The 27,459-nt window shown below is 47.1% G+C and overlaps 2 protein-coding genes and 2 non-coding genes across 4 annotated transcripts in view; 2 read left to right on the top strand and 2 right to left on the bottom strand.

Moving 5' to 3' along the window:
* Window positions 1-510: 510 nt before the first annotated feature.
* Window positions 511-8,918, bottom strand: LOC135819116 (NADH-quinone oxidoreductase subunit B-like). Its single transcript, XM_065332267.1, has 8 exons — window positions 8,710-8,918; window positions 8,496-8,585; window positions 7,021-7,193; window positions 5,888-6,005; window positions 3,802-3,844; window positions 3,107-3,219; window positions 1,352-1,440; window positions 511-1,066 (listed from the first exon to the last, which is right to left on the bottom strand). Exons 1-8 carry the CDS (start codon window positions 8,745-8,747, stop codon window positions 969-971), a joined length of 762 nt encoding a protein of 253 aa, XP_065188339.1. The 5' UTR covers window positions 8,748-8,918; the 3' UTR covers window positions 511-968.
* On the bottom strand, window positions 3,392-3,465 carry Trnai-aau (transfer RNA isoleucine (anticodon AAU)). The gene has a single exon. It is a non-coding gene; the product is annotated as a tRNA-Ile (tRNA).
* A 406-nt stretch (window positions 8,919-9,324) lies between the features above and the next one.
* LOC135819115 (DENN domain-containing protein 4C-like) overlaps window positions 9,325-27,459 on the top strand; it is a 41,997-nt gene continuing 23,862 nt past the window's right edge. The window contains exons 1-18 of the mRNA XM_065332266.1: window positions 9,325-9,994; window positions 12,269-12,473; window positions 13,657-13,713; window positions 13,983-14,052; window positions 15,416-15,684; window positions 15,998-16,128; window positions 17,156-17,222; window positions 17,665-17,720; window positions 19,162-19,306; window positions 19,744-19,837; window positions 21,143-21,224; window positions 22,653-22,695; window positions 23,058-23,115; window positions 23,544-23,623; window positions 24,267-24,334; window positions 24,781-24,854; window positions 25,627-25,714; window positions 27,208-27,312. Coding sequence (XP_065188338.1) covers window positions 9,666-9,994; window positions 12,269-12,473; window positions 13,657-13,713; window positions 13,983-14,052; window positions 15,416-15,684; window positions 15,998-16,128; window positions 17,156-17,222; window positions 17,665-17,720; window positions 19,162-19,306; window positions 19,744-19,837; window positions 21,143-21,224; window positions 22,653-22,695; window positions 23,058-23,115; window positions 23,544-23,623; window positions 24,267-24,334; window positions 24,781-24,854; window positions 25,627-25,714; window positions 27,208-27,312 — 2,021 coding nt within the window. The 5' untranslated portion in view covers window positions 9,325-9,665. The remainder of the gene's footprint in view (window positions 9,995-12,268; window positions 12,474-13,656; window positions 13,714-13,982; window positions 14,053-15,415; window positions 15,685-15,997; window positions 16,129-17,155; window positions 17,223-17,664; window positions 17,721-19,161; window positions 19,307-19,743; window positions 19,838-21,142; window positions 21,225-22,652; window positions 22,696-23,057; window positions 23,116-23,543; window positions 23,624-24,266; window positions 24,335-24,780; window positions 24,855-25,626; window positions 25,715-27,207; window positions 27,313-27,459) is intronic.
* Trnas-cga (transfer RNA serine (anticodon CGA)) lies at window positions 18,995-19,076 on the top strand. The gene has a single exon. It is a non-coding gene; the product is annotated as a tRNA-Ser (tRNA).

The raw sequence follows: 27,459 nt of genomic DNA, 5'->3' as shown, positions 1-27,459 counted from the left end.
TACTCCCAAAGATCACTCAGATCGCAACTGACCGTAGTTTATTTACAAGAACACGAGGCGATTAATCCCGGAAGACTCCGGAACATCACAGCAAGCTACATGCACGTACTATGTACAGGGCAGTTCAAATCGCACGGGATTCATTGTACGCTAGATTGTTCACTTAGCTAACAAACCACGATACAATCGGAAGCACACGGTTGACAGGGTGCGTGCGTAAAACAATACAGATTGTATATCAGTGGTTGCTGATTGCAAGCCACAACAGTTACCATCCCAGATTATAAGGCGGCCCACTCGGTTATAAGTCACACTCTCATTTTCAGGTTTGAGCCATAATTATAGTTTCAATACATGCATACGACTATAAGTAGGATGTCAATCTCGATTGCAAGTCACATCCCCTTCTTTGCCCTTGAAGTTTATTATAAAAAAAGAGCGATTTATATTGGAAATCATAGGGATCAATGCATTAGATCCCCCCCTCACGAACACACATTATTATTATTATTATTTATTTTACTAGGGTGTTTCCCACAAATCTATGGTCTTTATACGGTGATTTGCAATGTCAATCGTATTCGGTAGAGATTCGTGAATGATAATAATTATTAGTAGATTGAGCAAAAACAGTGAAATTGACTATGACAAAATGCACGGCTGAGCACTACACATGACCACAGAGCTATACAACATAAAATACAAACAACTCGTTTTACACGCACGCACGCACACACCCACCCACAAACACTCACGCACCCACACACACACACATGCACCCTTGCATACAACCAATAACATGGATGCATTGATCAGCAACAATGCACAGCCTAAACACACGGCCTTGGTAGTTAGCACAGCAGTCGCTCAATGTAGCTTACAGCGCAGCTACACGATGCTTCAACACCACTGCCATGAACACACTGCTTGGCGAATGATCGGGAACATGTGCTGATGTGCATTGAGAGCTAATCCCTGTACCAAAGAGACATGCGGCGCTCGCGACGAATCTTACGCTGCAGCTGCAGGATGCCATACAGGAGGGCTTCGGCAGTCGGTGGACATCCTACACAGGCCAGAACACATGTGCGGGTCAGTCATTGTAGGGTGGAGAGAGATAGAGAGAGAAAGAGAGAGAGAGAGAGAGAGAGAGAGAGAGAGAGAGAGAGAGAGAGAGAGAGAGAGAGAGAGAGAGAGAGAGAGAGAGAGAGAGAGAAAGAGAGAAAGAGAGATAGATAGATAGATAGAGAGAGAGAGAGAGAGAGAGAGAGAGAGAGAGAGAGAGAGAGAGAGAGAGAGAGAGAGAGAGAGAGAGAGAGAGAGAGAGGAGTCTACCCTCGCAGTCACTTACCTGGAACGTAGACATCAACGGGCACAATGCGATCGCAGCCTCTGACAACTGCGTACGAATAGTGGTAGTATCCACCTCCATTGGCACAGCTACAGACGAGAGCAGTTGAAGCACACATGCACAGACACACACACACACGCACGCATACACACACACACACACACTACTACTACTACTACTATGATACAGCTACCCTAAACGGGTCACGCCGCCCTCCACCCAAGCATGAGCACTATGAGGGGCAGTGGCAAATAAATAAATAGAATCAGCTAGCAGAACTGGCAAAACAGATGAAGCAATGGAGCAGAACGGACGACTGCTGTACTGTAACAACAACCTGACAGCTACAGTGACAACGACTGAAAATGAACAGGAAGGAAAAAAAATTCAAAATTTCACGCCACGAAAAAACACTGTCCACGAAAGAATCCACCAAGCAAAAGGAGTGTGGGCATCCGAAATCCCACCAGGACTCCACTAGCAGTTCTTCCACGTTGACGATGTAAGCGGCAGGGCAAGGCCTCACAAATCCGACAGACTTCCACAACGCTTGACCAGTGCACTCATGACGACGAAAGATTGAAGTTTCAATTCCCACTATTCCGCCATTGGGACCTTTCTCTCCGCACTCGCTCGTCCACTCCACTGAAAACAACGAGTTGTTCCAGCACTCCACTAGCCAATCCGCAATTCCCACCACTGCATTCTTCGAGCTTGGATTCTTCACAGCACTCGAGGGACAGCTACTCCACTGCGAGTGGTGGACCACGGCCGACGCAGCAGTGACAATATCAAAGTAAATTGTCCTGCAAGCTACATCGCGATTCCGCGCTCCAATCATGCAGCACTACCTTGGCAGTGTGCGAGGGTGCTCCAGGGTCGACTCTGGCTACGCCAGAGTCGCCCTGGGCAGGCAGAAAACTTGGGAGAAAGCCAAGAACACGGAGCTCAGAAAGTGTAACCTGCTACACACTACACACACACTACTACTACTACTACTAGCAGCATGACTGCCCAGAGGGGCAAGTGTCACCCCTATGGAAAGGGGACCAGAAAACGGGACACGGATCACAAGCAGGACCGCGAATGTCTGGCTAGATCCTGCTGCCGGCGGAAATTGCGTTTACAACGTGGGCAGCTGAGGGGCAGAGCTGCTCTCTCAGCAGCAGATGGTCTCGCACCACGATTGCAGTTGCACACACACACACACACACACACACACACACACAAACTGAAAATTATCATCACACACACACACACACACACACACACACACACACACACAGGAACACAGACATACACAAAATCGCAAATTTCGCAAAATATTTTCTTCCTTAACATGCCTTATACAAGGTGCAGGGGCCAAAAATAACTCAATCTAAATTGCATGGGCTGCATACATTGTAAAAATGCTGTAAAGGCCACTTATTCGAGGTTGATCTGAACTCACCAGCCCATTCATTGGTGTGGATCGTAAAATCTGAATCCACAATTTTTGACCATTTTTATACAAAAAACGACACATACAACCCCATAAATTTGTATTGATCCAAAACCACCAGTCCATGCAAAAAAAACAGAAAAGAATTTAACACCGGACCAACGTTGTGTCTACCAATGCATGTCTACTGCCGAGGAGGGCATACATGTACGTCCCCGCAATATTCTACACAAACTTGAAAGACTATGGTACGACTGGATCAATGGACAACTGCTTCCGGCGGTCCTGCACGCACACACACACACTGTTCATACCTGCCCATGGAGATGACGTATTTCGGTTCGGGCATCTGATCATACACCTTCCGCAGTGCTGGCGCCATCTTGTTTGTCAATGTACCGGCAACGATCATCACATCCGATTGACGCTACACGGACAAATCCCCCCAAAAACACACAGACGCAAGCAGAGAGAGAGAGACACACACACACAGGTTTAGCATAGGTAGCTAAATCCAAAACAAACACACGAAAATCCCACCACCCACCACTGAATGCTTCAAAAGAAACCTGGCCAAAAAATTCCCCCAAAAAAGAGCGTGCTCCCAGCAGGGCTCGAACCTGCGACATTCGCGTTATTAGCACGACGCTCTAACCGACTGAGCTATGGGAGCTCACATGACATATGGCCTCCATCCACAAATCTAATGTGGACTTTCATTCCTTATGACTGACGCTGCCTGCCTCTAAGGTGACAGTCATATACCTATGCACAGAGAATCCCACCCACATAGAACGAGTACATCTGCATTACCACCGCAATACAGGCAAAGAGAGCACTGAATAAATACTATGAATTTGTGTACCGAGTAGGCAAAGAGATACCATATTTCCCCGATTCTAAGTCGCACTCCCACTTTCAGGTTTCAGCTTTAGTAGTAGGTAATCACACTGGATTGTAAGTTGGCAAAACAGTACAGAGAGTAACACGTAGAGCATGTGTGACATACCGGACTGGCACGAAACACCACGCCAAACTTGTCCATGTCGTAGCTGTGTTAGGCAGCAGCATTAGCATGGTGACGATGCGCAATCAATATACGGGTAGCATATGGGAGCACGGCAGCAAAGGTGGTTCGTGGCCCATCGATGGTAAAGATGAAGGTCGTGCCGGGTTGCAGAGTAGGTGAGTTGTGTAGACATCCGCCGAAAACGCACAGAAAAAATCGGGATCAGGATGGGAGTAGGATGGGAGTAGGATGGGAGAAGGATGGGAGTAGGATGGGAGTAGGATGGGAGTAGGATGGGAGTAGGATGGGAGTAGGATGGGAGTAGGATGGTAGTAGGATGGGAGTAGGATGGGAGTAGGATGGGAGTAGGATGGGAGTAGGATGGGAGTAGGATGGGATCAGGATGGGAGTAGGATGGGAGTAGGATGGGTTGACAGTCATAGTCCAAGTAGAACAAGTAAAACGGATGAGAGAAAGAGAGACACCCACCAACACACGTGCACACACGTACACACACACATACACACACGTGCACACACACACACACGTGCACACACACACACACACACAAACACGCACGCGCGCACAAACACACATTTAGTCTTTTTTATACATGCCGATCACGTGATACAACTAGGCATAGCTGCCGGGAAATGCATAGACAAACAAACGTACCTAGATCAGAGGCGAATAACCCCCCCCCCCCCCCCCCCCCCCCCCCGTAATCCAACAACAAACAGTCTCACAGTTAAAGGGGAAGTTAAGGCAAAAATTAAAATTTCACCAGTTGTAGTCTTCGGGGTGCTGAGTCGAATAGCCGTGGTCCCAGGAAGCTGAGACGCTCCCTTCCTACTTGAATCCCAATCGAACTCGCGCACTTCCACCGAAACTGGGTGACTGCGCCCTACTAGATGGGGATTTGTATGCAAAATGTCACTAAAAGCGCCATTTCGTTCTTATAAAAGCACGGATGACCGCGATTGGCCCATATGTTGTAGTCTTTTGGACGCTGAGTCGACTGATTTTGGTCCGAAAAGACTGCGATGCAGCGTTCCTCCTTTATTCCCAATCGAACATGGTTGAACAAGCGGTCACGTGCTCCTGGGTGCCCTAATCACCTGGTCACCACGCCAGCAGGCGACAACTTTCACACCAAGGTTCAACTCGAGTGACAGGACTGCACCCAAAAAAGGTCAAACAGGCTAGTAAGTTGTACCCTGCAGGCACGGTGACCAGGTGACTGGCGTACGCAGGAGCACGTGACCGCTTGTTCAACCATGTTCGATTGGGAATAAAGGAGGAACGCTGCATCGCAGCCTTTTCGGACCAAAATCAGTCGACTCAGCGTCCAAAAGACTACAACATATGGGCCAATCGCGGTCATCCGTGCTTTTATAAGAACGAAATGGCGCTTTTAGTGACATTTTGCATACAAATCCCCATCTGGTAGGGCGCAGTCACCCAGTTTCGGTGGAAGTGCGCGAGTTCGATTGGGATTCAAGTAGGAAGGGAGCGTCTCAGCTTCCTGGGACCACGACCATTCGACTCAGCACCCCGAAGACTACAACTGGTGAAATTTTAATTTTTGCCTTAACTTCCACTTGTTTCCTTCCATAATCAGCAACAAAGCAACAGCAACAGGAATCACAGCAGGGGTACAGTATCATCACTCATCTTGATCAGCACTATCAGCAGCTACAGCAGCAGCAATGTGGAGCAGTAGTAGTGCAGGCAGCATCTGCAGCACCGCATCAACAGTACCAGCATGAGCAGTAGCACTACCAGTCACAACAGCAGCAGAAGTTAGAGCTGTGTGTGTGTGGGGGGGGGGGGGGGGGGGGGGGGGTATATCCACCAGCGGCGGTGGATCCAGCGATCTCTACAGGGGGGTTCCAGTAGTCAAAACTGAATAAGAAACTGAATAGCTGATACATGTACATGGACATGCATATGGTTGCCAGTAGTCCGTTTAGGAAATTTATGGGGTTCCACAGAACCCCTCCTGGATCCGCCCCTGTGCAGCACTACAAGTATCAACAGCATCAGCAGTGGCGACAAGCAGTGTTGAGTGATCTCTCTGACTTACCGTGGTGCAGCGATGTGCATCATTTCCACAGCACAGCACGCCAGGCCGAACAGCATAGGCCACAGTGACGCTTCACGCACGTAATCGATGAGCTGGTCAGCTTTCGTAATCACGTAATCTACACATCAACAGGTAGTATGGAAAGTGGAGTAGAGTGTGATCAGGGGATAACATCACAGGTTCATCACCGTGAATCCATCAGCATGTGATCGAGACAATATCAACAGGCACAGTAAGACATGTGTTTGCCGGACCCTGTACCAAGCGGGATCATGTACGGGCCGGCCCATTTTTCATGCACGAAAGTGCTGTGGATCGATTGTGCATCCCTGGATCAAGCGGGGTCCTGTAAGGCTGTATCGACCGGCCCATTTTTCATGCACGAAAGTGCTGTGGATCGATTGTGCATCCCTGGATCAAGCGGGGTCCTGTATCGACAGGCCCATTTTTCATGCACGAAAGTGCTGTGGATCGATTGTGCATCCCTGGATCAAGCGGGGTCCTGTATCGACCGGCCCATTTTTCATGCACGAAAGTGCTGTGGATCGATTGTGCATCCCTGGATCAAGCGGGGTCCTGTATCGACCGGCCCATTTTTCCATGCACGAAAGTTCTGTGGATCGATTGTGCATCCCTGGATCAAGCGGGGTCCTGTATCGACCGGCAATGGGTCATTTTTCATGTACGAAAGTGCTGTGAATCGACTGTGCATCCCTGGATCATGCTGGGTCCTGTCATGCCGGGGCAGTTCTAGCTGCACCCATGGCGTCCGGTTAGGGAAGGTTTTACGGTAGTACGCACAGTAGAGTAAAGTACAATCAGATAGTGACATCACAGGTTTATCACAATCCACCAGTATGTAATCTGGACAACTTGTCATGCTACTACTTACGCGGCATGGTGTTCACGCTATTGGTGTTGTGTGAATAAAGCCGTTCTCAAGTAACAGGAGAACAGCGGTGGATCCAGCGATCTCTATAGGGGGGGGGTCCAGTATAGTCAAAACTGAATGGCTGATACAGTCTTGTACACAGACACGCATCTGGTTGCCAGTAGTACATTTACGAAATTTAGGGGGTTCCACGGAACCCCTGGAACCCCTCCTGGATCCGCCCCTGGAGAATCAATCCTACCTGCACTCCTGTCCAGTGTGGCGTTCTTGCCCAGTTTGGGATGTCCCTGTAGTGCAGTGCGGCGCGGATCGCCCACCATGCCCTCACGCTGTGGTCCAAGGCTGTACTTGGTCGACACCGGAGCATCGACGTTATCACGTGGGAAGTCACTCTTCTCGCGTATTGTCAACAGGCTGTGCACGGGCAAACAAGTGGTGTGTGTGTGTGTGTATGTGTGTGTGTGCGTGTGTGTGTGTGTGTGTGTGTGTGTGTGTGTGTGTGTGTGTGTTGAGAGCGTGTGTGTAATAAATGGGACAAGAATGAATGCGGGCACACATATGCAAGAACACACGTAAGGATATACACACACATGAGCGCGTGCATGTACATGTACACAAAAACATGAACACACACACACACACACACACACACACACACACACACACACACACATACACACAGTGACACGCATGCGTGTACACACACACACACACAAGCGCGCGCACACATACAGTCATACTAACTTGTAAACGCCTCAACTTCAAAACCTATGTATTTGTTTACCGCTGCCTGAATGGACTTGCTAGTCCTCTTCTGCGAGACCGCTTTACCTTGCGCGCCCATGGTGCTCGCACTGCAGCCACCACCCGTGGGCCAAGTCTCTGCTGCTCTTGTTCTGCCCCCCGCTAACACCCGATATGGCTTTAGTGCAATTTCTTATTTGGGCGCTGCCAGGTGGAATACACTTCCACCGGCTTGCCGCATGTCTAGTTCACCAGCTGAATTTCGCTCATCCATCAAATTATACCTAGGGTTCCCTGTAAAAAGGCGCTGACGCCTGTTGGGAATTCCCTAGTAAAAGAAGAATAAATAATAATAATAATAACACACACACTACTACGAGTGTGCACTAACACTGGCACGTGCACACAACGCGGCGTCATACTGCATCAACCTTCTCCATTAGTGAAACTCCGTCTCTGTCTGTTCTTCTCTACTTGTATACCCACTAAGGTTACTAAGGTTACTAAGGTTAACACTTACACTGCTACATGTATCTATGTATCAGTCTTGATTTTACTTCGCAAAGTCAAACGGGATCGTTGCCCAATAATATGATAGTGAAGGGTGTGTGTGTGTGTGTGTGTGTGTGTGTGTGTGTGTGTGTGTGTGTGTGTGTGTGTGTGTGTGTATGTGTGTGTGCGTGTGTGTATGTGTGTGTGTGTGGGGGGGGGGGGGGGGGGCATTACATAACAATGTAAATGGACATGTGTAGTACCTGCCACAAACTGCTCTGCACTTTGTATTTGGCACTATTAATTTCAGTATTTACATGCATGAATTCTCCACACTCCGCTCTCTCTTCTCCTATCTCTGTCTCTCTTTCTGAGTGTGTGCGTCGTTCTCCCTACCACAGACTCTTCTCCAGCTTTTGCTGCAGTTTGTCACGCCAGGCTGAAAAACAAATTATGCTTTTTCAAGTTTTTGTCAAATACCTTCGGCAAGCGGGAGGTGGCGGTGTTTCTGTCGTAGCAAGCGTATGGAGGCCCAGGGACGGCCTAGCTGCTAGTGAAGCAGCTGGCAGCCTGAAATGGGGAAACATGAACAGTAGTAGCCAATAGATCGTCCAGCCCGCAAGTCGATCCAAGAATGACGACGACAACGGCGGATGGGAATATTTATTTTATTGTGGATACAAATCGAACCTACCTCAGCGAGCCACTTCTTCTCAAAGCACAGCCCAACATCTTAGCCTCGTAGGCCTTGTTAGCTAAAGCCTCTGCAGATAGTGTGAGCTAGCGTTTGGCTTCGGTGTGAGCGAAGAACTCCCGTATCGCCTGTCCCTGCAGTCCAAGCGAACCAAGGTAATAATAGTTTTTCAAAATTCTTCCTTCATCTACAAAGACAAGTAAGCTACAAACTGTTACTTTTGCAACAGACGACACAAAGACAGTACAACCCGGTACAAGACACAAAAATGTAGATCTACGTCACGTCAGTCAACAACAAAAAATAATTATTGCGTACAGGTATCTACAGACAGACAGACTGTCAGTACAGAGTTCTACACCCTACCAACGCCGCCGCCGATCAACCAAAAAAACCTGTCGACATGTCGTTGACCCCCGGCCCTAGCCGCTCGTGCACGCGTGGACTCTCAGATCATGCAGATCAGCGCCAAACCACTGGCACAGTGGCCACTGTGTGTGTGGGAGTAGTAAAACGTACAGTGTGTCCGCATTTTACTACTTATACTAGTTATAGGTAGAAGTCCTGTGCTGATCATCTGAGCTTGTACACACCTGCTGTGGGAACTCCAAAAAATAATTGGGGCACTTCAGTCAGGCTACGATCTACGCATAGCGTATTGCAGTATACGCATAGTCTCTTCTCCTGGACGTGTCCAGGTGTCGCTTTGAGTGAAAGATGAGATGAACAGCGTCATCTGGTCAAAGGATTTTATGTTTGTTTGTTTGTTTTGTCAAATTGACTTTCCAGCCTTTTGGCTTTGTAGTTTTGCTTTTGGAAAAGGCCATAAAAGAGGCGACAGGCCTTGGTCCTGAGACGAACCCATGCTCAGTGTATTTTGAATTCAAATCTAAACAAAAGAACGTGTTCAGGCTTTGCCAATTTTTATTTCTCCCAGCCTTGCATTGGCGTATGATATGGCCCATTGCCGACGAAATGTTGCAGAGTATTTTGTCGTGGTTGGACTGAACGAGTCCTCTCAACGATGCGATGCCAATGGCGAAATTCAGGAGTCAGTGGGCGATGGTCCGGAGCAGATGGATTTGCCAGTACTGGCCGAGCCTATCACGGACATTTCAGTAGTATTTGCTGGCAGCGGCGAGCGACTGCCATCTGACTATCAGTGTATAACCCAGACACCTGGGAAACACTCGGCCTGTCTGAACCATGGGTCGTCGAACGCCTCCAAAGCAGTGTATATCTGCTACAAGCGAGGTCGTGACAATGCTCCACTCACGGATATCGAGTGAGTAGACATTTGCAGTCGAATTTGCTTGTCAGTGAAATTGAACACATGTGCAAGATATCGTGCACTGTTGATATACCTACACCGTGCCTCTAATCAAACAATAATTATTATTATTATTATAAATATTTTAGGAATTATGCCACACCTAATGAAATGCATGCATGCATGGTACCGAATTCACCTTGATTTATTGCTGTAACTCTGCAGCAATAACCCCTTTTCCCTGAATTATGCAGGACATCAGATGCTAACTATGATGTGGCTGCCCCAACTACATGTAGGCTGATGCAGAATACATGTACAGTCGGTACACTGTTCCCGACCAAATTCCCTAATTCACAAAGCACTGAAAACGCAAACAAACAAAAAGCACGGTAGCTCTTCAAACCCTGGGGTGCGTTCTTAAATCCTCTCGGAAAAGTTGGAGACTCTCCGAAAAGTTCGTGAGCTGTTCTTATATCCTCTCCGACTTTTAGGAGGCTCTCCAAAGCTCTCCAAGCTCTCCAAACTTCAAAGGTGGTTGAAACTTGGGGATTCCCACGGTTTGGGATCAGCGCATGCTAACTACGACTAAAAGCCACGTGTTGATCATGAGTGTACGCATTTCCCTTTTCGCATACGCACAGTGCATACTACATTCATCACTCAAGATGGCGCGGCCCCTTTGGCGCTTCATTTTTGCTTGACATGTGCAAAGTATCTCCGAATTCTTTGAGGCCCGTTCTTGAATAATCCCAGTTTCTTCGACTTCTCTTTTCTTCTTCTCCTAGAAGCTAGAGAATATAAGAACGCACCCCTACAGTCCATTTCAAAACTATAGACGCGTACCTAGGCAAAAACCGTTATGCCAGCATCTATACCACATAAAATCTGTGATCACTTTGTGCATAAATTTTTCCAAATTGGTCGTCTGTTATCCAATCCTTTAGAAACTATAATGAGAGTAATTGTGGAGCGATCCTGAGCAATATTCCGAAAACTATTCTCAAAAAGTTCCAGCCAAATTTGAAATAATTCAAAAACACTGCGCGTCTATAGTTTTGAAATGGACTATAGTGTTGAGATGAAGAATGTGATCACCAGAGCATTTAGTCACATGACACATAAGAGTTGAACATGAAACGGTGTGAGCTTCGCTCCAGGCCTACCCGTTCCAGTCGCCATTGGAGCAATGCCGATTTATGCACGCTTGCAAATCGTACCGCTGGTTTGCACAGCGTCTGGGGTCAGTCATGTCATGTCCGCGATTGGGGTCAGTCATGAGGTCATGTCTGCGATTGGGGTCCAGTTGGATGTCGCGTAGGCCACGGGTTACTCTAATTTCAGAAATTTTCCGTGCTCAATATTTTCAGTATGAGGGCAAAAGGCCAGGTTAGGTGAACAGAAATTTTAGGTACGGAGAAGCAGTTCCCTATTGGATTAGACTGATAGTGTTTGTTCGGTGTATTGAAATGTTAGGTATGAAACAGACGCACCGAAAGTTACCGAAAATTTAAGTACAGTTGAACATCGATTATCCGACCACCTCTGGGCAGACAACTGTCAGGCGGTGTTCAGATAAGGCAAATGTTCCGGATAAGAAAACACACTGTAAATACATGTACATGTACATCGTAAATAGAATAGAGTGCTACTTTTCAAAATTTTCGTATTTTTTGAATGGCTCACTACATGCACAGTGCGTACTCTACGGCACGTGCGCCCAAAAAAACTGTTACGGATAATCGAATGGTCGGATAGTCGATGTGCGGATAATCGATGTTCAACTGTACACCGAAAATTTGTGAAATTACAGCACCGGTATGCAGAGTGACCGAACCACATGGGTCGAAAAGCACATCGTTTCGGGTTATTTGCGTGGTAAACGCGTGGGTGTGGGGGTGAAGGACCAACGGGTGCCTGTGCATGTGTTGAAGAGCCAGTTGAATCCTCTTTCCAAGATTTGAAAATGTTTTGAAGCCCTCTCCGCTTCCCTGGACGGGGGGGGGGGGGGATACTCCAGTGGTCATTTGATGGTCATGAGCAAGTGCAGTGTCTGTGTGTGTGTGTGTGTGGGGGGGGGGGGGGGGGGGGGTAGAATGAAAAATAGGGATTCATTGGCCAGAAAAAGCCACATCAACCAGGCTAAAATTAGTGGCGGTCAGTTTATCAGCCTTCCAAGCTGTTGAATGATGTAATCCCAGCTCAAGTTGCTATGTCTGACATTCATCGCTTCGGCGATGGGCAGGAGTATGCGTATGAGTGTCTGTTTTGTTTTGCTACCGTCTACAGCATCGCGTATCGCTCACCCCAGCTTGTGGACTATCAAGTGATCACATCAAGTGTGATGTCACATAAATCAGCGGACATCAATCACTCACCGGCCTCAGCTGCCACGTACATGGCATATCGGCGTGCGCCGCTCACCGGTGTAGGCAGTGGTTATCATTTCTACGGCATGGCTCTGACCGATCTCTGCCTGATCAACGGCAGTAAGGTATGTGCGCGCGTGTGTGTGTGTGTGTCTGTTTGTCCGTCGTCGTGTGTGTGTGTATGTCTGTCTGTCTGTCCGTATGTCTGTCTGTCTGTCCATCTCAGCGAAAGTTTGATTGTCTACACGATGACTTGCCAGCAAAGGTCCAGCTAGAACATTCATTAGACGACACAACTACAAGTACAGTGGAACCTGTCTAAGACGATCACTCAAGGGAACTTCAAAACTTGGTCTCTGTTACCAGGTGGTCTCCTTATCCAGGGTCATTTGACTGGAAATAGCATCCCTTGGTCCTGAGTTCAGTGGTCTTCTAGGACAGGTGATCGCCTTATCCGAGTCACGGGTCGCCTTGACAGCTTTTACTCTACAATAGACGCCCTTAGCAAACAACGGTAACGCTATTTTTACGGTACTCGTACCTTGATCACCCAAATAGCGTTGAAGCTGCAGCGTATAAACGTTATGGGGGCTGATTTATCGTTGTGACCAACGGTACGTGTTTTGGCCAAATATTGCATAGTCTGTACGCATTTCACCTTGTATTGCGTATATGGTGAAACAAATGGTTGTACCGCGCGAAATCAAAGCTAATCTCGTGGCAATAGCATACTAAAAATAGCGTGCATCTTGCTAAAGGTCGAACCCAAATCACGGTATTTTCCCCCTTACGATAATACCGTTACAACATAACGTTTTTTGCTAAGGGTGTCTAATGTAGATATGGCCGAACCACACAACAGGAGCAAGACTGGACTCTAGTCTGTCTGCCTGTCTGTCTGTCTGTCTGTCTGTCTGTCTGTCTGACTGTCGTTCCACAAGAGGAAACTAGACGGGCCCACATCGAGGCAGAATAAATCCACCATACTTGTCTTCTGAAAGAAGGCATGACCAGTTTGTGTTGAGGTCTACCTCTCTATAAAAATGGTCCAAGCACTCTTCACTCTTCTTTTGAATATTGATTTTTGACTGGATCAAATATCAGTTTTCATTGCTGTTGTCACCAGCTCACGTGTGTGTGTGTGTGTGTGTGTGTGTGTGTGTGTGTGTGTGCGCGCGTGTGTGTGCGAGGGAGGCAGAGACAGACAGATAGATAGAGAGATGTTGCTGTGATGTCGGCATACCCATGCCCGGAGAAAGCTATATCATGCTATCTTGCCTGCTCTTCTTGTGTAATGTCGTTGTGCAGAATGAGCCGGTGCCACGAGGTTTCACAATGATCAACAAAGCCATCCATGGTGGCTTGGTGAGTAGGTTGTGTATGCGCCATGTAGTGGGTACTGCCACTACTGGTTCTGCGGCTGCTGCGTGGATTTGCGTGTGTATGTGTGTGTTAGTTGGGGGTGGGGGTTGTGCGCCCGTTTTCCCGTGCGTATATTGACGATTCTGTACATCTCCTGTTAGGTGTCTTGGTGATGCTGGTGTTGATCCGCTTCTTAGGGTCTGTATGTGCATGTGCTGATGCGTCTGCGTGCGTATGTGTACGATATATGGTGTATATCTGTATTTCTGTAGACTGGTCCGACTTTTTACTTATGCTACAAGAAGTCACTCATCAAGCCACATGCTGTGTCTTATCGGGCGAGTAAGTCCTGCAAGCTGCTGCAGTGTGTGTGTGTGCGCACGCGTGCATGTGTGCATGTGTGTGTGTGTGTGTGCGCGCGCGCGTGCGTGCATGTGTGTGTGTGTGTGTGTGTGTGTGTGTGTATGTGTGTGTGTGTGCGCATGTGCGTATAAATTCCGTAGCCCTGCTACTCTCGTTGTAGATGTGCTAGTGACTGTAGTGTTCCCTGCTTGTAAAGTAGACTATGACTGGAGCTGAGTCCAGCGTATGTATCTGTAACGCTGATGATAGCGTTAGCTATCATGTGCATATGGAAGGCTTCGATTCGATTCAAAACGAGATAAATCCATTTTGTGGAAATTTCAGGAGGTGCATTTTTTCATTAGTTTTTTTTCTTTTCGGTCTGCACTGCAGCATCAATGACTTTTATCGTGTTTTGCAGAACACAAATTTCAGGCATCATTTTGACTGGGATGTATCGCGTTTTGACCCGTAAAACCGACACACAGACGTCCCTGGGGAGAACACGAATTCTTTCGCGACGAAAAAACGCAAAAGCTCCAGTTGGGGTCTTTATCGCGTTTTGAATTGGAGCCCTTCATATTCACTGCTGCTGATACTTGCCACCTCAGTGTGGCCAGCTCTGTTTCTCACCTTACGGATATTGCCCTGGCTTCTTATTGTACTAACGTTAGTAGAGAAATGGTTGTAAGACACATCTTGTGAAATGGCGGTAAATATACGCTTGCCCACGCAACGCTCTCTACGCTGCAAAGTTTAGCTGCGCGGGCAACGCTTGCTCTGTCTCAGTATCATCAGTTCACGCCTGGCGCGTAGGCAATGACACAGCGATGAGTTGGCTTCTTGTTGATATCAGTATTGGTGTGCCTCTAAACACCTCACCTTAGCCTGTCGTGCGGTTTGTCACCTCATGTGATATTCTCGCTCTCAAATGTGTTGCCCGCGCTGGTCAACATTCATGATGGGTGTGCTGTCAGTGCCATGTTCGTGTCAGTCTGAAGAACGCCAGGATTGTGGAAGTATCAGTTTTTTCTGTATCAAAGACATCATCTTGTTCCCAATCTGACTATCCAGTGCAGAAGTTCTTATTAGACTAGGTATTGAGTTGTTTGTGATGTTCTAAAAAAAGTGTGCATGTGTGTGTGTGTGTGTCTCTCTCTCTCTCTCTCTCTCTCTCTCTCTCTCTCTCTCTCTCTCTCTCTCTCTCTCTCTCTCTCTCTCTCTCTCTCTCTCTCTCTCTCTCTCTCTCTCTCTCTCTCTCTCACTCTCTCACTCTCTCTCACTCTCTCTCTCTCTCTCTCTCTCTCTCTCTCTCTCTCTCTCTCTCTCTCTCTCTCTCTCTCTCTCCTGTTTCTACATACAGCTATTCTGCATCGGTTTCCGCTGGTCGACTCCGAGGACTTTCCTCTGCCCGAGTCTGTGCCTCTGTTTTGTCTCCCACTCGGTGCCAGTGTGGAGAGCTGGAGTGACTCCGTGGCACATCCGCTACCGACCTTCTCCTCGTTTGTGCTCACTGGTGCTATTGGTGAGAAGGTATACGGCGCGGCCGTTGTGTTCTACGATGAGTTGCCCCTGTCCAAACAAACATTGGCCATGCGACGGGTGCTATTCGGAACGGAAGCCGAAACATCTGTGAGTCTTCACTTGTAATGGTGTGTGGGCGAAGAACGAGTCATGCCGTAGAAATCTGCTTTTAATCTTAATTTTGGCAATTGTTCTGCTTGATTGGTATTCTGAGGGGTTTCACTTGATTGCCATGTTATGTTAGTAACTTATTTGTTTATTCTATCTCTGGTGATGATGTGTCTCTGTATGGGCACATGCTCGCCCGTACCTGGATGTTTGGATCGGTGTTTGTCTATGTCTGCGTGTAGTCATAGTTTTGAAGTGTCTGATACTATTCTACTTCTGCTGCTGTTGTTGTTGTTAACCTGTGCTTGTTCAGACCCAGCGGTTGTTCTGTAACAAGGCTATATGCATCCTGTCTCGCTGGCCGTTCTTCCAAGCGTTCAAAACCTACCTCTCCTCTCTGTACCGTATCTCCATATCCGGACCATCGCCCATTCCACTGGAGAGGTAAGTCGTAACCTACCATATTTTGCCTGATTACAAGTCACACTTGACTATAAGTCACAACCCATTTCAGGTCTGAGCCAAATTATTTCAATACCTTCACATCAGTAGAGTGTCGCACTCAAATGTAAGTCGCATCCCCTTCTTTTTATATCCTTGACGTTTAATGGAAAGTAAAAGGTGCGACGTAGTTAGGTTGTAGTTAGGTTTTTTTATTTATATTAATTTGTTTATGCTGCTGCCTTATGACACACATGACGCCCCGACGACCAGAATGGTTATGGGTTACATATACAAAAGGTGCTTGGACTTACAATCGGGGAAATACTGTGTGCATTCCCTATGTTACCTGTTTGTGTGAATACTTGCACCACACACATGTACGATTCGTAGACACATGCGCTCACACACACACACACACAAACACGCGCGCGCACACACACACACACAAACACACGCGCGCGCACACACACACACACACACATAAAACACGGGTGTGGACACCCTGCCACACATACGAAATCACAACACTGGCCAACGGTAGCAAGCAGCTACCGTCTGGGTGCACTGAAACACACGGATATAATAAATGTAGTGTGATGGTTTCAGCATACCGCTTGCAGTATGTCCAGGCAACGTTGTGTGCATGTGTTGCAAAAGAAGGATCCACAAGCGGGATTCGAACCCAGCCCCCTGTCTCTCCGGGGCAGTGCCCTACCGATTAGGCTAACAGGGATCTCGCACACCCGTGGCTCCTTCTTGCTACACATCCTACTGTGACTGTCCTCTTGTCCAGTCATTGCTAGGGAATGCTCTTCACTGCACTGTAACCACTATCCAGGTATCAAACTGAAATGTGTGTGTGTGTGTTTGTGTGTGTGTGTGTGTGTGTGTGTGTTTTGTGTGTGTTTGTGTGTGTGTGTGTGTTTTGTGTGTGTGTGCAAGTGTGCACATGCTCGCACACATGTTTGTCTGTATGCCCGCATGCCCACATGCGTTTGTCTTGTTGGACTGTCTTTATATTGTACAGATACATCTCTAATTTCATGATTGACGTTCCGTTTCCATCGTCATCCCGACCCAGAGTACTGATACAGGTTTGTTAGAACTCAAATTGAATTTTGAATTTGATTCTCCCCCATTTGTAGTGTAAATCGATGAACCGTATCAAAGGCTCACTCACTATGACTATACTCTTGTACACACATGCAAGCGAGGTCGGTCCACCGATCATTTGTACTGTGATTGCAATTGTAATCCTGAACGATTTTCTTTTTGCGTCAGGCACGGAGAATTGCCTGCAGTCTGACCAGCTCCTAACACTGAATTGAAGGGACACTAATGAGTTTTTGCTGCTGTTGCTGCTGCTGTTGTTGTTGTTGTTGTTGTTGTTGTTGTTGTTGTTGTTGTTGTTGTTGTTGTTGTTGTTGTTGTTGTTGTTGTTGTGGTTGTGGTTGTGGTTGTGGTTGTTGTTGTTGTTGTTGTTGTTGTTGTTGTTGTTGTTGTTGTTGTTGTTGTTGTTGTTGTTGTTGTTGTCAGCTTGGCCCTGAGTCAGTACTTTTATCTCAGCCAGTCAAGACAGCACTGCCCCTGAGGTAAGAATATTGTCTATGGTTTCCAACTTCTTTAGCTCAAAACATCAAACCCTGTCTTGAGTATCCGCTCCATCAGGCGTGTATCCCGTGTAGTATCCAAGCTCCCAACAAATCAGGCATCATCTTTTTCTGATTTTCAGCACGTCTTTTTCATCTGAATCCAAGTACCGTAAAGTACCGTTGATCCGCCCCCACGCCATGTCGCTTCCCAGCTGGGTTTTCGGCAGGGGGCGGGAATTAGATCAAGGCTGTCAAGTGCAGTACGATGTACAACAACGTAGAGGATCAGTCTCAATGTGCTGGATTGTGCACATTTTGATCCTGGATTGGCAAGTATTGTGTACAGCAGTGTATGCGTCGGTTCAACATCGTATTTCGTTGTACACGCCGAAGTCGCTTCACAAGGAGAAAATCGACAGGGGGCGGGAATTAGAGAGGGGGCGGATCAACGGTACTTTACGGTATCACCACTTTTCCCTTTCCCCGTTAGCTCTGGCACGGAATCAAGAACGACAAGAAAGACTTCGAAAAACCAAGTTTTAATGCGCCAATGAGCGGGAGAGAAGACGAAGCTTCGAAGCGAAGGCCGTTACACTCATCGAATACATGTACATGTATTTCGTGCTTCGAAACTTCTTAAGCTGAGCAATCTCACAGCTTGCACAATGCGATCCATTCTGATTTTCACTCGCGTTTTGGCAGAACACGGGTCAGCCTCCATTCATGGTATATCGTGAATCAGAAAACGGCTGTACGTGGGTCACTGAGTAGAGAGGTTCTGCTATACGTGAAACGTAGAGAAATCACGTAGAGAGCAGGTGTCTGGGTTAGAGTCTACGGCTTCGCGTGTTTTGGCTCCAGATTTCTACGCGGAGATGGGGTTCTCTACGTTGTGGCACACGCAGAGAAAATGCGTACGGATTTGCTGGGTATCGATCAACTGCATGCAGAAAATTGCCAAATATGGAAGGGGAAATTCCCAGTACACATTCTACTTGACTTCTCTAGGTGAAACGTAGAGCAGAACAGCATTTCTTTACGTTACGGGAACGCGAAGAAAGTTCGCGTGATTCTTTGCGTCGCGTTCCCAACACGTAGAGCAGAACCTCCCTAGTATCACATGGTACACACACGTAAAGTACACACGGATTACTTGGGACTAAACCTCCCTACTGCCACGTGGCCGCCATCGTAGTTTGCAATTCAACCAATTTATCTCACCAGCCAGAACATGATTGGTATTCTGTCCATTGAAAACTGGAAGTATCAGCCAGGCAGTGGTGGCCGAGTGGTTAAGGCGATTGACTCGAAATCAATTGGGCTCTGCCCGCACAGGTTCGAATCCTGTTCACTGCGTGTATTTTTTTGTGGTAAAATCTTGTTGAGTGTGTCGTTTAGGTCCTTTTGTGTGTTATTTTTGTTTTGTTGTGTTTGTTCGCAGTGGTGCAACCCATTCGATTCTGTTACGATGTCTTGATGCCAACAACTTAATGACATTGCTGGCACTAGTCTTACTTGAGTACCAGATCATATTACATTCAGTACGGCCGTCGCTGCTCACGTCGTTTGGTGAGGCACTCTGCTCGGTAAGGCATGGTTCGCTCTGTGTGTGCACGTGTGTGTGTGTGTGTGTGTGCGTGTGCGTGTGTGTGCATGTGTTGGAGTGGGTCTGTCTGCCTGTCTATATGTCTGTATGTCTGTATGAATGCAAGCATGTGTGGCTAGTAAGCGATCTGACAGTTAGCTTGGAATCATGTCTTGTCATGCTGAGAAATCAGCCATGTTTCTCGCTTTCAGCAGGGATGCCATTTTAATGGAGAACTAAAATTGACGAAAATAAAATCTTAGCAATTTTCTTCTCGAGTATCCGGTATCCACATGTGAGTACTCACTCAGTTACATACATACACTATGACACTTGATTGAGTACATGCACTATGTGTAAAGTATGATGTGACTCTCATGTCCCAGCGCTTACTAATTGTATCTTGCTCTGCTTTGCTGTGTGTGTGCGTGTGTGTAGATCCTGTTCCCGTTCAGTTGGCAGTGTCCGTACATACCGCTGTGCCCGTTGGCACTGGCCAGTTTCATCCACGCACCAATGCCCTTCCTTGTCGGTGAGTAACCAATATGCTAGTACCCTATTTTCGGGAATAAGCCCCCCCCCCCCCCCCCACTTTTGGCCACGAAATTCAGACATCAGTCCTGTTTATCACCGTTAATTTGATCATCAGACTATAAGGCGTGCCCCCCCCCCCCCTTTTGCTGGGTGAATTTTGAGTGTTCAAAATGCGGCTTACCGTATTTCCCCGACTCTAAGTCGCACTCGATTATAAGTCACCCCCCCATTTTCAGGTTTGAGCAATATTGTTGCAATATATTCACTTCAGTAGCAAGTCACACTCGATTGTAAGTCGCACCCCCTACCCTGAAGTTTAGTGTAAAAAGGTGCGACTTACAATCGGGGAAATACGGTATACTCCGGAAAATAGGGAAAGCAAGTCACACCCTGTCACACCCTGTCACTGCACGTTAGTAGATGCACAGTGACGGGGCATAGTCAAGGGTGCTTTTGTGCTGCCGGGGAGAACGCTTATGGGGCCGGGGGCCCTGCCATGCAAACGCAGGATGACGTTGTGATGTCGGACGGTTAAAAGCACACGCAGAGCACTGATTGAATTTTTTATAATTATATTGATTCACTGATGATATGGGCACCATTCAAAAACCAAACCAAAAGGATAAAGAAAGCTTGTGGAGCTTGTTCGTATGTTTGACTTTTGTTGCAACCAGGATCTCAGGTATGTATGCATGCAAACTGAAAACTCCCAGTACATCTATATGCCAAACAGCACGATTTTCAAACTTGTGAACGCACACGGAGTTTCGACTTTGATTCTATGCATGTCCGCAATCCCGGATGCAGGCATGCTGGCTAGCCTCTCTTCCTGTCAGGTTTGGTATTGTGCAGTGCTGTCCAGTGAAACCCAGCCGCGTCACTCAAGCTTGCGCCTTGCACCATTTCGCAGCGCAGTGTTCGCAGGTCGAGGGCTGCGCAACGCCCGGCGCGTACTCGAGTGACGCGACTGGATTTCATTGAGCTGCACTGTACAGTAAGACCTGTAACTAAAGACCACCGTGACTAGCGTCCAGCCTGCTACTACAGTAAAACCTGTAACTAAAGACCACCGTGACTAGCGTCCAGCCTGCTACTGCAGACCACTTCGCCAGGCACGGCCGGTCTCACATTCACATAGGGTTGTGCGGTGCAAACCTCTAACTAAAGACCACCTGCCGCTAAAGACCGCCTTCTCTGGCCCCAAGGGGTGGTCCTTAGTTACAGGTTTGACTGTATATTAAATCAACCCTCTAATATCAGCTCTTGTGTGTTCTGTACTGTTGTGTTGTGTTGCGTTGTGCAGGTATCGACTCTCGTTACTTTGACCTGTACGACACTCCTGAAGACTGTGTGTGCATCAACTTGGACAACAATACCATAGCTCAGTAAGGAATTACTGTATTTTCCACAGTATGCCGCACCCAGAGTTTTGTCACGGAATACAGACATCTGCCCTGCGTATAACCATTCATTAACCCTTTGTGTACCAGGCATCTAATGTATGCGCGGGGTACTCGTCGGTAATGATGGACCTATAGCATAAAACTAAGACACATTTTGTAGGTGCAAGTTATGTTTTTCTGAATCTGTTGGTATCAATGTGTCCAGGTAAGAAAATATTTTGACCGAGCACACAACTACAGATACAGGCCATACCTGGAATACCTATTTCTGAGTCAATTGTCCATATTCCTGACAATTTAGATCCGTGTACTTGGAATCGTGAATAAACTTGCTGACATTGCCCTTCTTCACACAGAGCAACAGGAAACCACTGCACTAGTGTATAGCCGCCAGTTGCATGCTTCAACAATAGCGAAATGGACGGAAAGAGCCATATTGCGTGAATACCAGATGCCAAACAATTGCATCAAAATTTCAAATTATTGAAATTGTGTCAGATTTGAATATGTACTTTTCACTTATCTACTTGCGTCCAGCGGGGGTATTGGCGATTGAGAAGACCAGAAATAGTCGATGGGTGAGGAAATTCACCTGCCTTGATTATTTCAGGCCATCGCTGCGCTCCCTCTCGCTGCTGCTTGGAGAGCGAATACTGCAATGGCTTCAGCGATGGAAATTCTCATTTTCGATTCAGATCCTGAGATTATATCGCTACTACAACTCTCTCCTGGCGTTCACCATCACTAGTAGACATCGACAACAGCTAGAGCAAGCTATATTCCAGATACAAGCAACGTAACCGAACGAAAACACGATCGAAATTGCTAAAATATATCGCAGAGCGCTGAAATTGCAAAGCGCACTTTTCGCCGCGATCGTTCTCCATACTTTCAAATGGCAACCTACCCACATCATACATCAAAATTTGCAGTGGGATCTCAGCTGCCCAGCGCAAAAAACCGCGAGTCGATCGGAGCAAGGACGCCGCCGAACGGCGCGGCGCAGTGCGGTGCGTCGAACCGTAACGTACGTTACGGTTCGAGATGGGGCTGGTACACAAAGGGTTAAAGTCTTGAGCAGCTTTCACGATCCCTTTTTCCTGTGGATTTCTGTGTGTGTGTATGCGTGCGTGCGTGTGTGTGATAAAAAAGACGAAAAAGTAGGGATTCACTGGCCAGAAAAAGCCACTTCATAGCTGTGTGGTGTAGACCAGGCTGAATAGTGGTGGCCAATTCTTCAGCCTTGCAAGCTGTTGAATGGTGCAATCCCAGCACAAGTTGCTATGGCTTCTGCTGTAGCATCGCTATCATCGCCTCCGGCGATGGGCGTCCAATGGTCCAATGTTGTGTGTGCACGTGTGTGCGTGCATGTGTATGTATGCGTGCATGTGTTTCTCTTCGTCTGTCCAGTTCTGGTTCATCTCGTTCCGTGTCCGGTCAAGTCTTGCCCAAGGTAGGAGGACTGTGCTGCCTGGACTCATAGTTTGTAGTTTTACTGTATTTTTTTACGACTGGATATCTTGATATGCACGCTTACATACAGACACCCAAATGTGCACACACACGGACGCATGCACACGTATGCACACACACACACACACACACACACGCACGCACACACACACACACACACACACACACAAACAAACAAACATCTTTCAAAAGCATACACATAGGTATGTGAAAATGGCTTCTAACAATGGCTGTCATGGCACAGACTGCCGATGACGCCTAACCATCTGTATGTCTGTCTGTATGTCTGTATGTCTGTCTGGGTATGTATCTGGCTCTACGTCTGACCCTCTGTCTATTTAGAAACCAGCACAGCAACTCAGCCGAACTCTGAAGCAGTTACAGACGCAAGTGCCCCTCAGTACGTGTGATGTGTGCTTGATTCCACCTTTCTTGGGCTAGGGCCATTTTACCATGTCCCCCCGAATGTTTGCCTGGCAGGTCCAAGACTGGTATGTGATCTTGTTACTATGGTAGCCAGATTAATGCCGCACCCATTGCGTGCACTGATTGTGGAACTGGCATATGGCAGTACAAACTGCATGCGTTGTTGTTGTTGTTGTCGTTATTGTTATTGTTTGAAATCTTTTATTCTCACGATTGTTGTTGTTGTTGTTGTTGTTGTTGTTGTTGTTGTTGTTGTTGATGTTGTTGTTGTTGTTGTTGTTGTTGTTGTTGTTGTTGTTGTTGTTGTTGTTGTTGTTGTTGTTGTTGTTGTTGTTGTTGTTGTTGTTGTTGTTGTTGTTGTTGTTGTTGTTGTTGTTGTTGCTGTTGTTGTTGTTGTGTTAGGCACAGACCTAGACAGTGATCTAGCAGTGGCTGTGGTACCACCACCGTCCGATACTCAGGCACCGGCCAAGTCTGATTCGGTAAGCCAATCACTGTACATTTCAGCTATTTGGAAGCCAAATACTGTACAAGCAGAAATATTCGTCTGGAATTTAATTTCGTCTTTTTCGTCCAACGAGCTGTAGGACTAAATTAAATGCCGGACTAATATCGATTTGTCCAGCTTTTCAGTACACTCTTATGATCCATGGACGAAATTTGCAACCGGACGAACTCCCTTTCTTTGGAGTTGGACGAAATTATTGACCAACAAAATTGTCTGCTTATACCTGAATCTCCGTTGCGGTTTACTCAAAATTCTCTGCTAAGGGTCTACTCAAGTGTATTTTTAGTGGTTGTTGATTTGAACTAGATAATTGAGAACTGGCTGAAGGAGGTTGGTCTTTGGGTTTTTTGCTGGATAATAGGACCTTGAAAAGGCGTGTCTTTGGGGTTTTCGCTGGATAATAGGGACTTTGAAAAGTGAACTCTGTTCGTGCCACTTCTTCACTCTCCATTCAGTGTGGCGGTGAAGCTGACCCTTTCGTGCTATTTACTTCTCAGTCATGATCCCATGTGCACGTGTGTTCTTCTTGCATCGTGTGCGCATGTGCGTGTGAGTATGTGTGTACTCGCGTGTGTGTGTGTTTCTGTATGCTTGCGTGTGCATGTGTATATCTGCAGGCGTCGCTCAACTTGTCTATCCGTGAGGCGTTCCTCCGGTTTCATGCTCAGCTTCTGGGTGGATACAGGTAGGCGATCCATCTCTCTGGCAGGAGTAATGAACAATATTCATCACTATTATCGAAGTCTGAAGAAAATGTTGAACGATCTCTGCTTGGATGACGAATACACCGTAGCTCAGTGGTAGAGCATCGCTGGCTACAAGCGAGGGTCCTTGGTTCGAGTCCTGGTTGGTGACAGTCAATTTTTTCTTCAGACTTTTCCCATTTGCAACTTCCCCTCAAACAAATGAACACCATTCTTTAGCTTTCATATTATTTTCTAGTACTGTGACATTCTTTGTTGAACTGTCTCTGTTGGCATGACGACTGCATCATAGCTTGTAGCTAGAGTACGTAATCCCCCAAGACTGTGCAACTTGACGATGCTGATGGTGGTGCCACTGCTGTTGTTGCTGCTGTTGACGCTGTCGCCGTTTTCTCTGCTGCTATCGTTACCGTTGGTAATCTTGCAGTGCATTCCTGCGACCGCTGACCCGTGCTCCTTCCCAGGCGTCAACGGATATTTCACAACTCTTTGATCTTCGAGGTATGACGTATAGTGTTTAGATCACCAGTGGTGTACGCACGAGAAATGACTCCGTGTATACGTACACACCCTGCTTATGAATATGGTTGTGTGACGTTGTAGATTGTCGAAATGCGTTGTCGATTTCCCGGAAGTGTTGCTGGCATGGATTCTTGTTTCGGCACTTCTTACTCTTTGGTGAAAGTTGTGCATTGGTGTGTGTGTGTGCCTTGGTAATTTGCATCTTGTTCTATTGTTTAATTATTCCCCAAAGAGTTCTCGCCTATCGAGGGCTTCCCGTAATGCCAGAACTGTATTAGAAATTTAGAATAAGCAAACAATAGCTCGAAGAAGAGGTTGTAGCGACTTCGGTGATGGTGAAGTGCGAATAAAGTCAGTCGGCAGGAAACACGCGAGCTCCAATGTATGGAGCAACAAACAGTAGCTGAGCAACAGAAAGGGATGTAGACGTATTACTTAGCGTAGGCCAAGAGTGGTGTATGGTATATACAGTATTGCTTCACCGCAATGCTCTCCTTCACTGCCCTCCTATGTGTAGCTGTGGTCAGTCGTTGTAAGCGATCCGAACTAATCCCTGGCGTGTTGCACTATGCTGTATGCACATAATTATGTCCTTGAACTACTCGCCTGAAGTACGAGCCTGAAAAAAGCTGAAAACCTCCGGTGGAGGAAAATGCAGTACTTCGTTTTTCATTTTGTGCAGAACTTTAGCGTGCGACTTGACCTTTGTTCCGGACGGTCGGCTGTTGGTCTTCTCTTGCTATACCTACAGGGTTTCTGAAGAGTCGGCCCAGCCAGGAGCACTCCTTCTTCACCAAGTTCTTCCAGACGCAGATCTTCAGCAATCTCATCGAACAGAGGTAGGTGTGGCGAGGTGCAGAGCCATGTGCTGTGGCAATGTCGGGTAGTGTGCCTAGCCCCCACAGGTGTGGCGAGGTGCAGAGCCATGTGCTGTGGCAATGTCGGGCAGTGTGCCTAGCCCCCACAGGCGCGTAACCTGCATGGCACAGGGAAGGCACGTGCACCCCCTAAACATTTCGACCTAGGTTCAGCATGCACATAATGACTATGAATGACATGCAACAGCCACCCTACGCATACCGTATGTCAGCGCCTTTAAAGCCATGGCCTTATATTCGACACGCCGCTGCTTTCCTAGCTATTTTAGATGCAAAATGACTCACCCACTAGGCCATGCCATAAAAGTCAAAGTCCACGTAGAAATTTCAATCTAAATCTACTTGTACACCCTTCCTGCTGGGCTGTAAGTTCGTTAGCATAGTACTTATTCCTTCATTTTTGAAAAACATACTTCAAATGTCATTAAATTTTCATTTATGAAGCCCATGGCTTTATAACTGAAACTGGCTTTATAATCAAATATACCGCCGTGGCTTTAACCCTTTACCATCCGTGCGTACTTGAATCGATCTCTAGAGATCGATGGACATACATACACTAAAACATTCGTAACTCGATCGATTCTTGGCGGAATTTAAAGAACTAAGTATCTAGGAAGAAGCCGAAGAGCTCAGCTTTCCATTGCATCAATCGGTAAAGAGCTGCGATGTCGCATTCCAAAGATATTTCGCTCGACATTTCAGCTACGGCAAAAGTCGAATTTCTTTCCGAGTGACTGACCTTGAGCGGGGATTTTCCCCTCTCCTGACATGCTGAGTCACTTTGGCATGCTTCGAGCACGTGGGCAGCATGAAAAGAAACTCAAGCAAAAAATTTGGAATGTTTACGATGAAGGAGCGAGAAATGGCTGGCGAGGAGAGAATTTCCTCGTATATCCAGCGATGGGGTGTATTCGAAGCTCCCTGGCGCTGGATATGTGATCTCAGTAGTGTCCTGTTTGAGCTCAATGTACGCAGCTCGTGGAGAGCTTTCCAGAATGCCCAAGATTGTGAAAAATGGTTGATTAGAACCGAAGATATTCTCAGAATAAGGTGAGAATTATTGCATTTGGGACTGCTGGGGAAATTTGGTCGGATGGTAAAGGGTTAAAGGTGCGGACGTACGGTATGCAGTTGCGCAGCCCCTAAAAGGTGGACCAGGTACGTCCCTCCCCCAGGAGTGTGCAACTGCCTGCACAACCTCTATACAGTGCTGCAATGACGGCAGAACTTCACATCACGTGACATGGTTCAAAAGCTTACGCTGGCAAACAGTGGAAAGTGACCACAAGAGAGTTGTACTTCGCATTACCTGGTGCAAGTTTGCGAAGTCTCAAACATGTTTACGTCGCAAACATTACCAATTGTGCAGGGTACATGCGTTGTCGTATTTATTATTTGATCCAGTTCGGTATTCTCCACGCATGCAAGTATTTCTTTGTGTGTGCTTGTAGATCTTTCACATCCTCTGGCGACTCCGGCACGTTAGCGTTCTTTGACGAGTGTGTCATCAATGCAGATAAGCCGGAACCGCTGGTCAAGCTCAGCGTCAATGACAAGTATGTCTGTGATTTAGTGTTTGTTCCGTTTTGTTTCCTTTTTTGTCAACACTTTAGTCTTAGCAGGGAGAGGGTACTAGGGAAATGCAGAGGGGGAGGAAGAGAGGGACATACAGAGACAGACAGACAGACAGACAGACAGACAGA

This window comes from Sycon ciliatum, chromosome 6 (genome assembly GCF_964019385.1).
Source record: "Sycon ciliatum chromosome 6, ocSycCili1.1, whole genome shotgun sequence".
Classification (NCBI taxonomy): Eukaryota; Metazoa; Porifera; class Calcarea; order Leucosolenida; family Sycettidae; genus Sycon; species Sycon ciliatum.
Note: the sequence above shows the minus strand (reverse complement) of the source record. Positions and strands in the feature narration are given on the sequence as shown.

Bases quoted from the DNA above. Each gene is read 5' to 3' on its own strand.
- LOC135819116 (XM_065332267.1), bottom strand. From the start codon at position 8,747: ATGTTGGGCTGTGCTTTGAGAAGAAGTGGCTCGCTGAG. The intron at 8,586-8,709 runs GTAGGTTCGATT...TCCCCATTTCAG, and splicing joins AGAAGAAGTGGCTCGCTGAG to GCTGCCAGCTGCTTCACTAG. The intron at 3,845-5,887 runs GTAAGTCAGAGA...TGCCTAACACAG, and splicing joins ATGCACATCGCTGCACCACG to CTACGACATGGACAAGTTTG.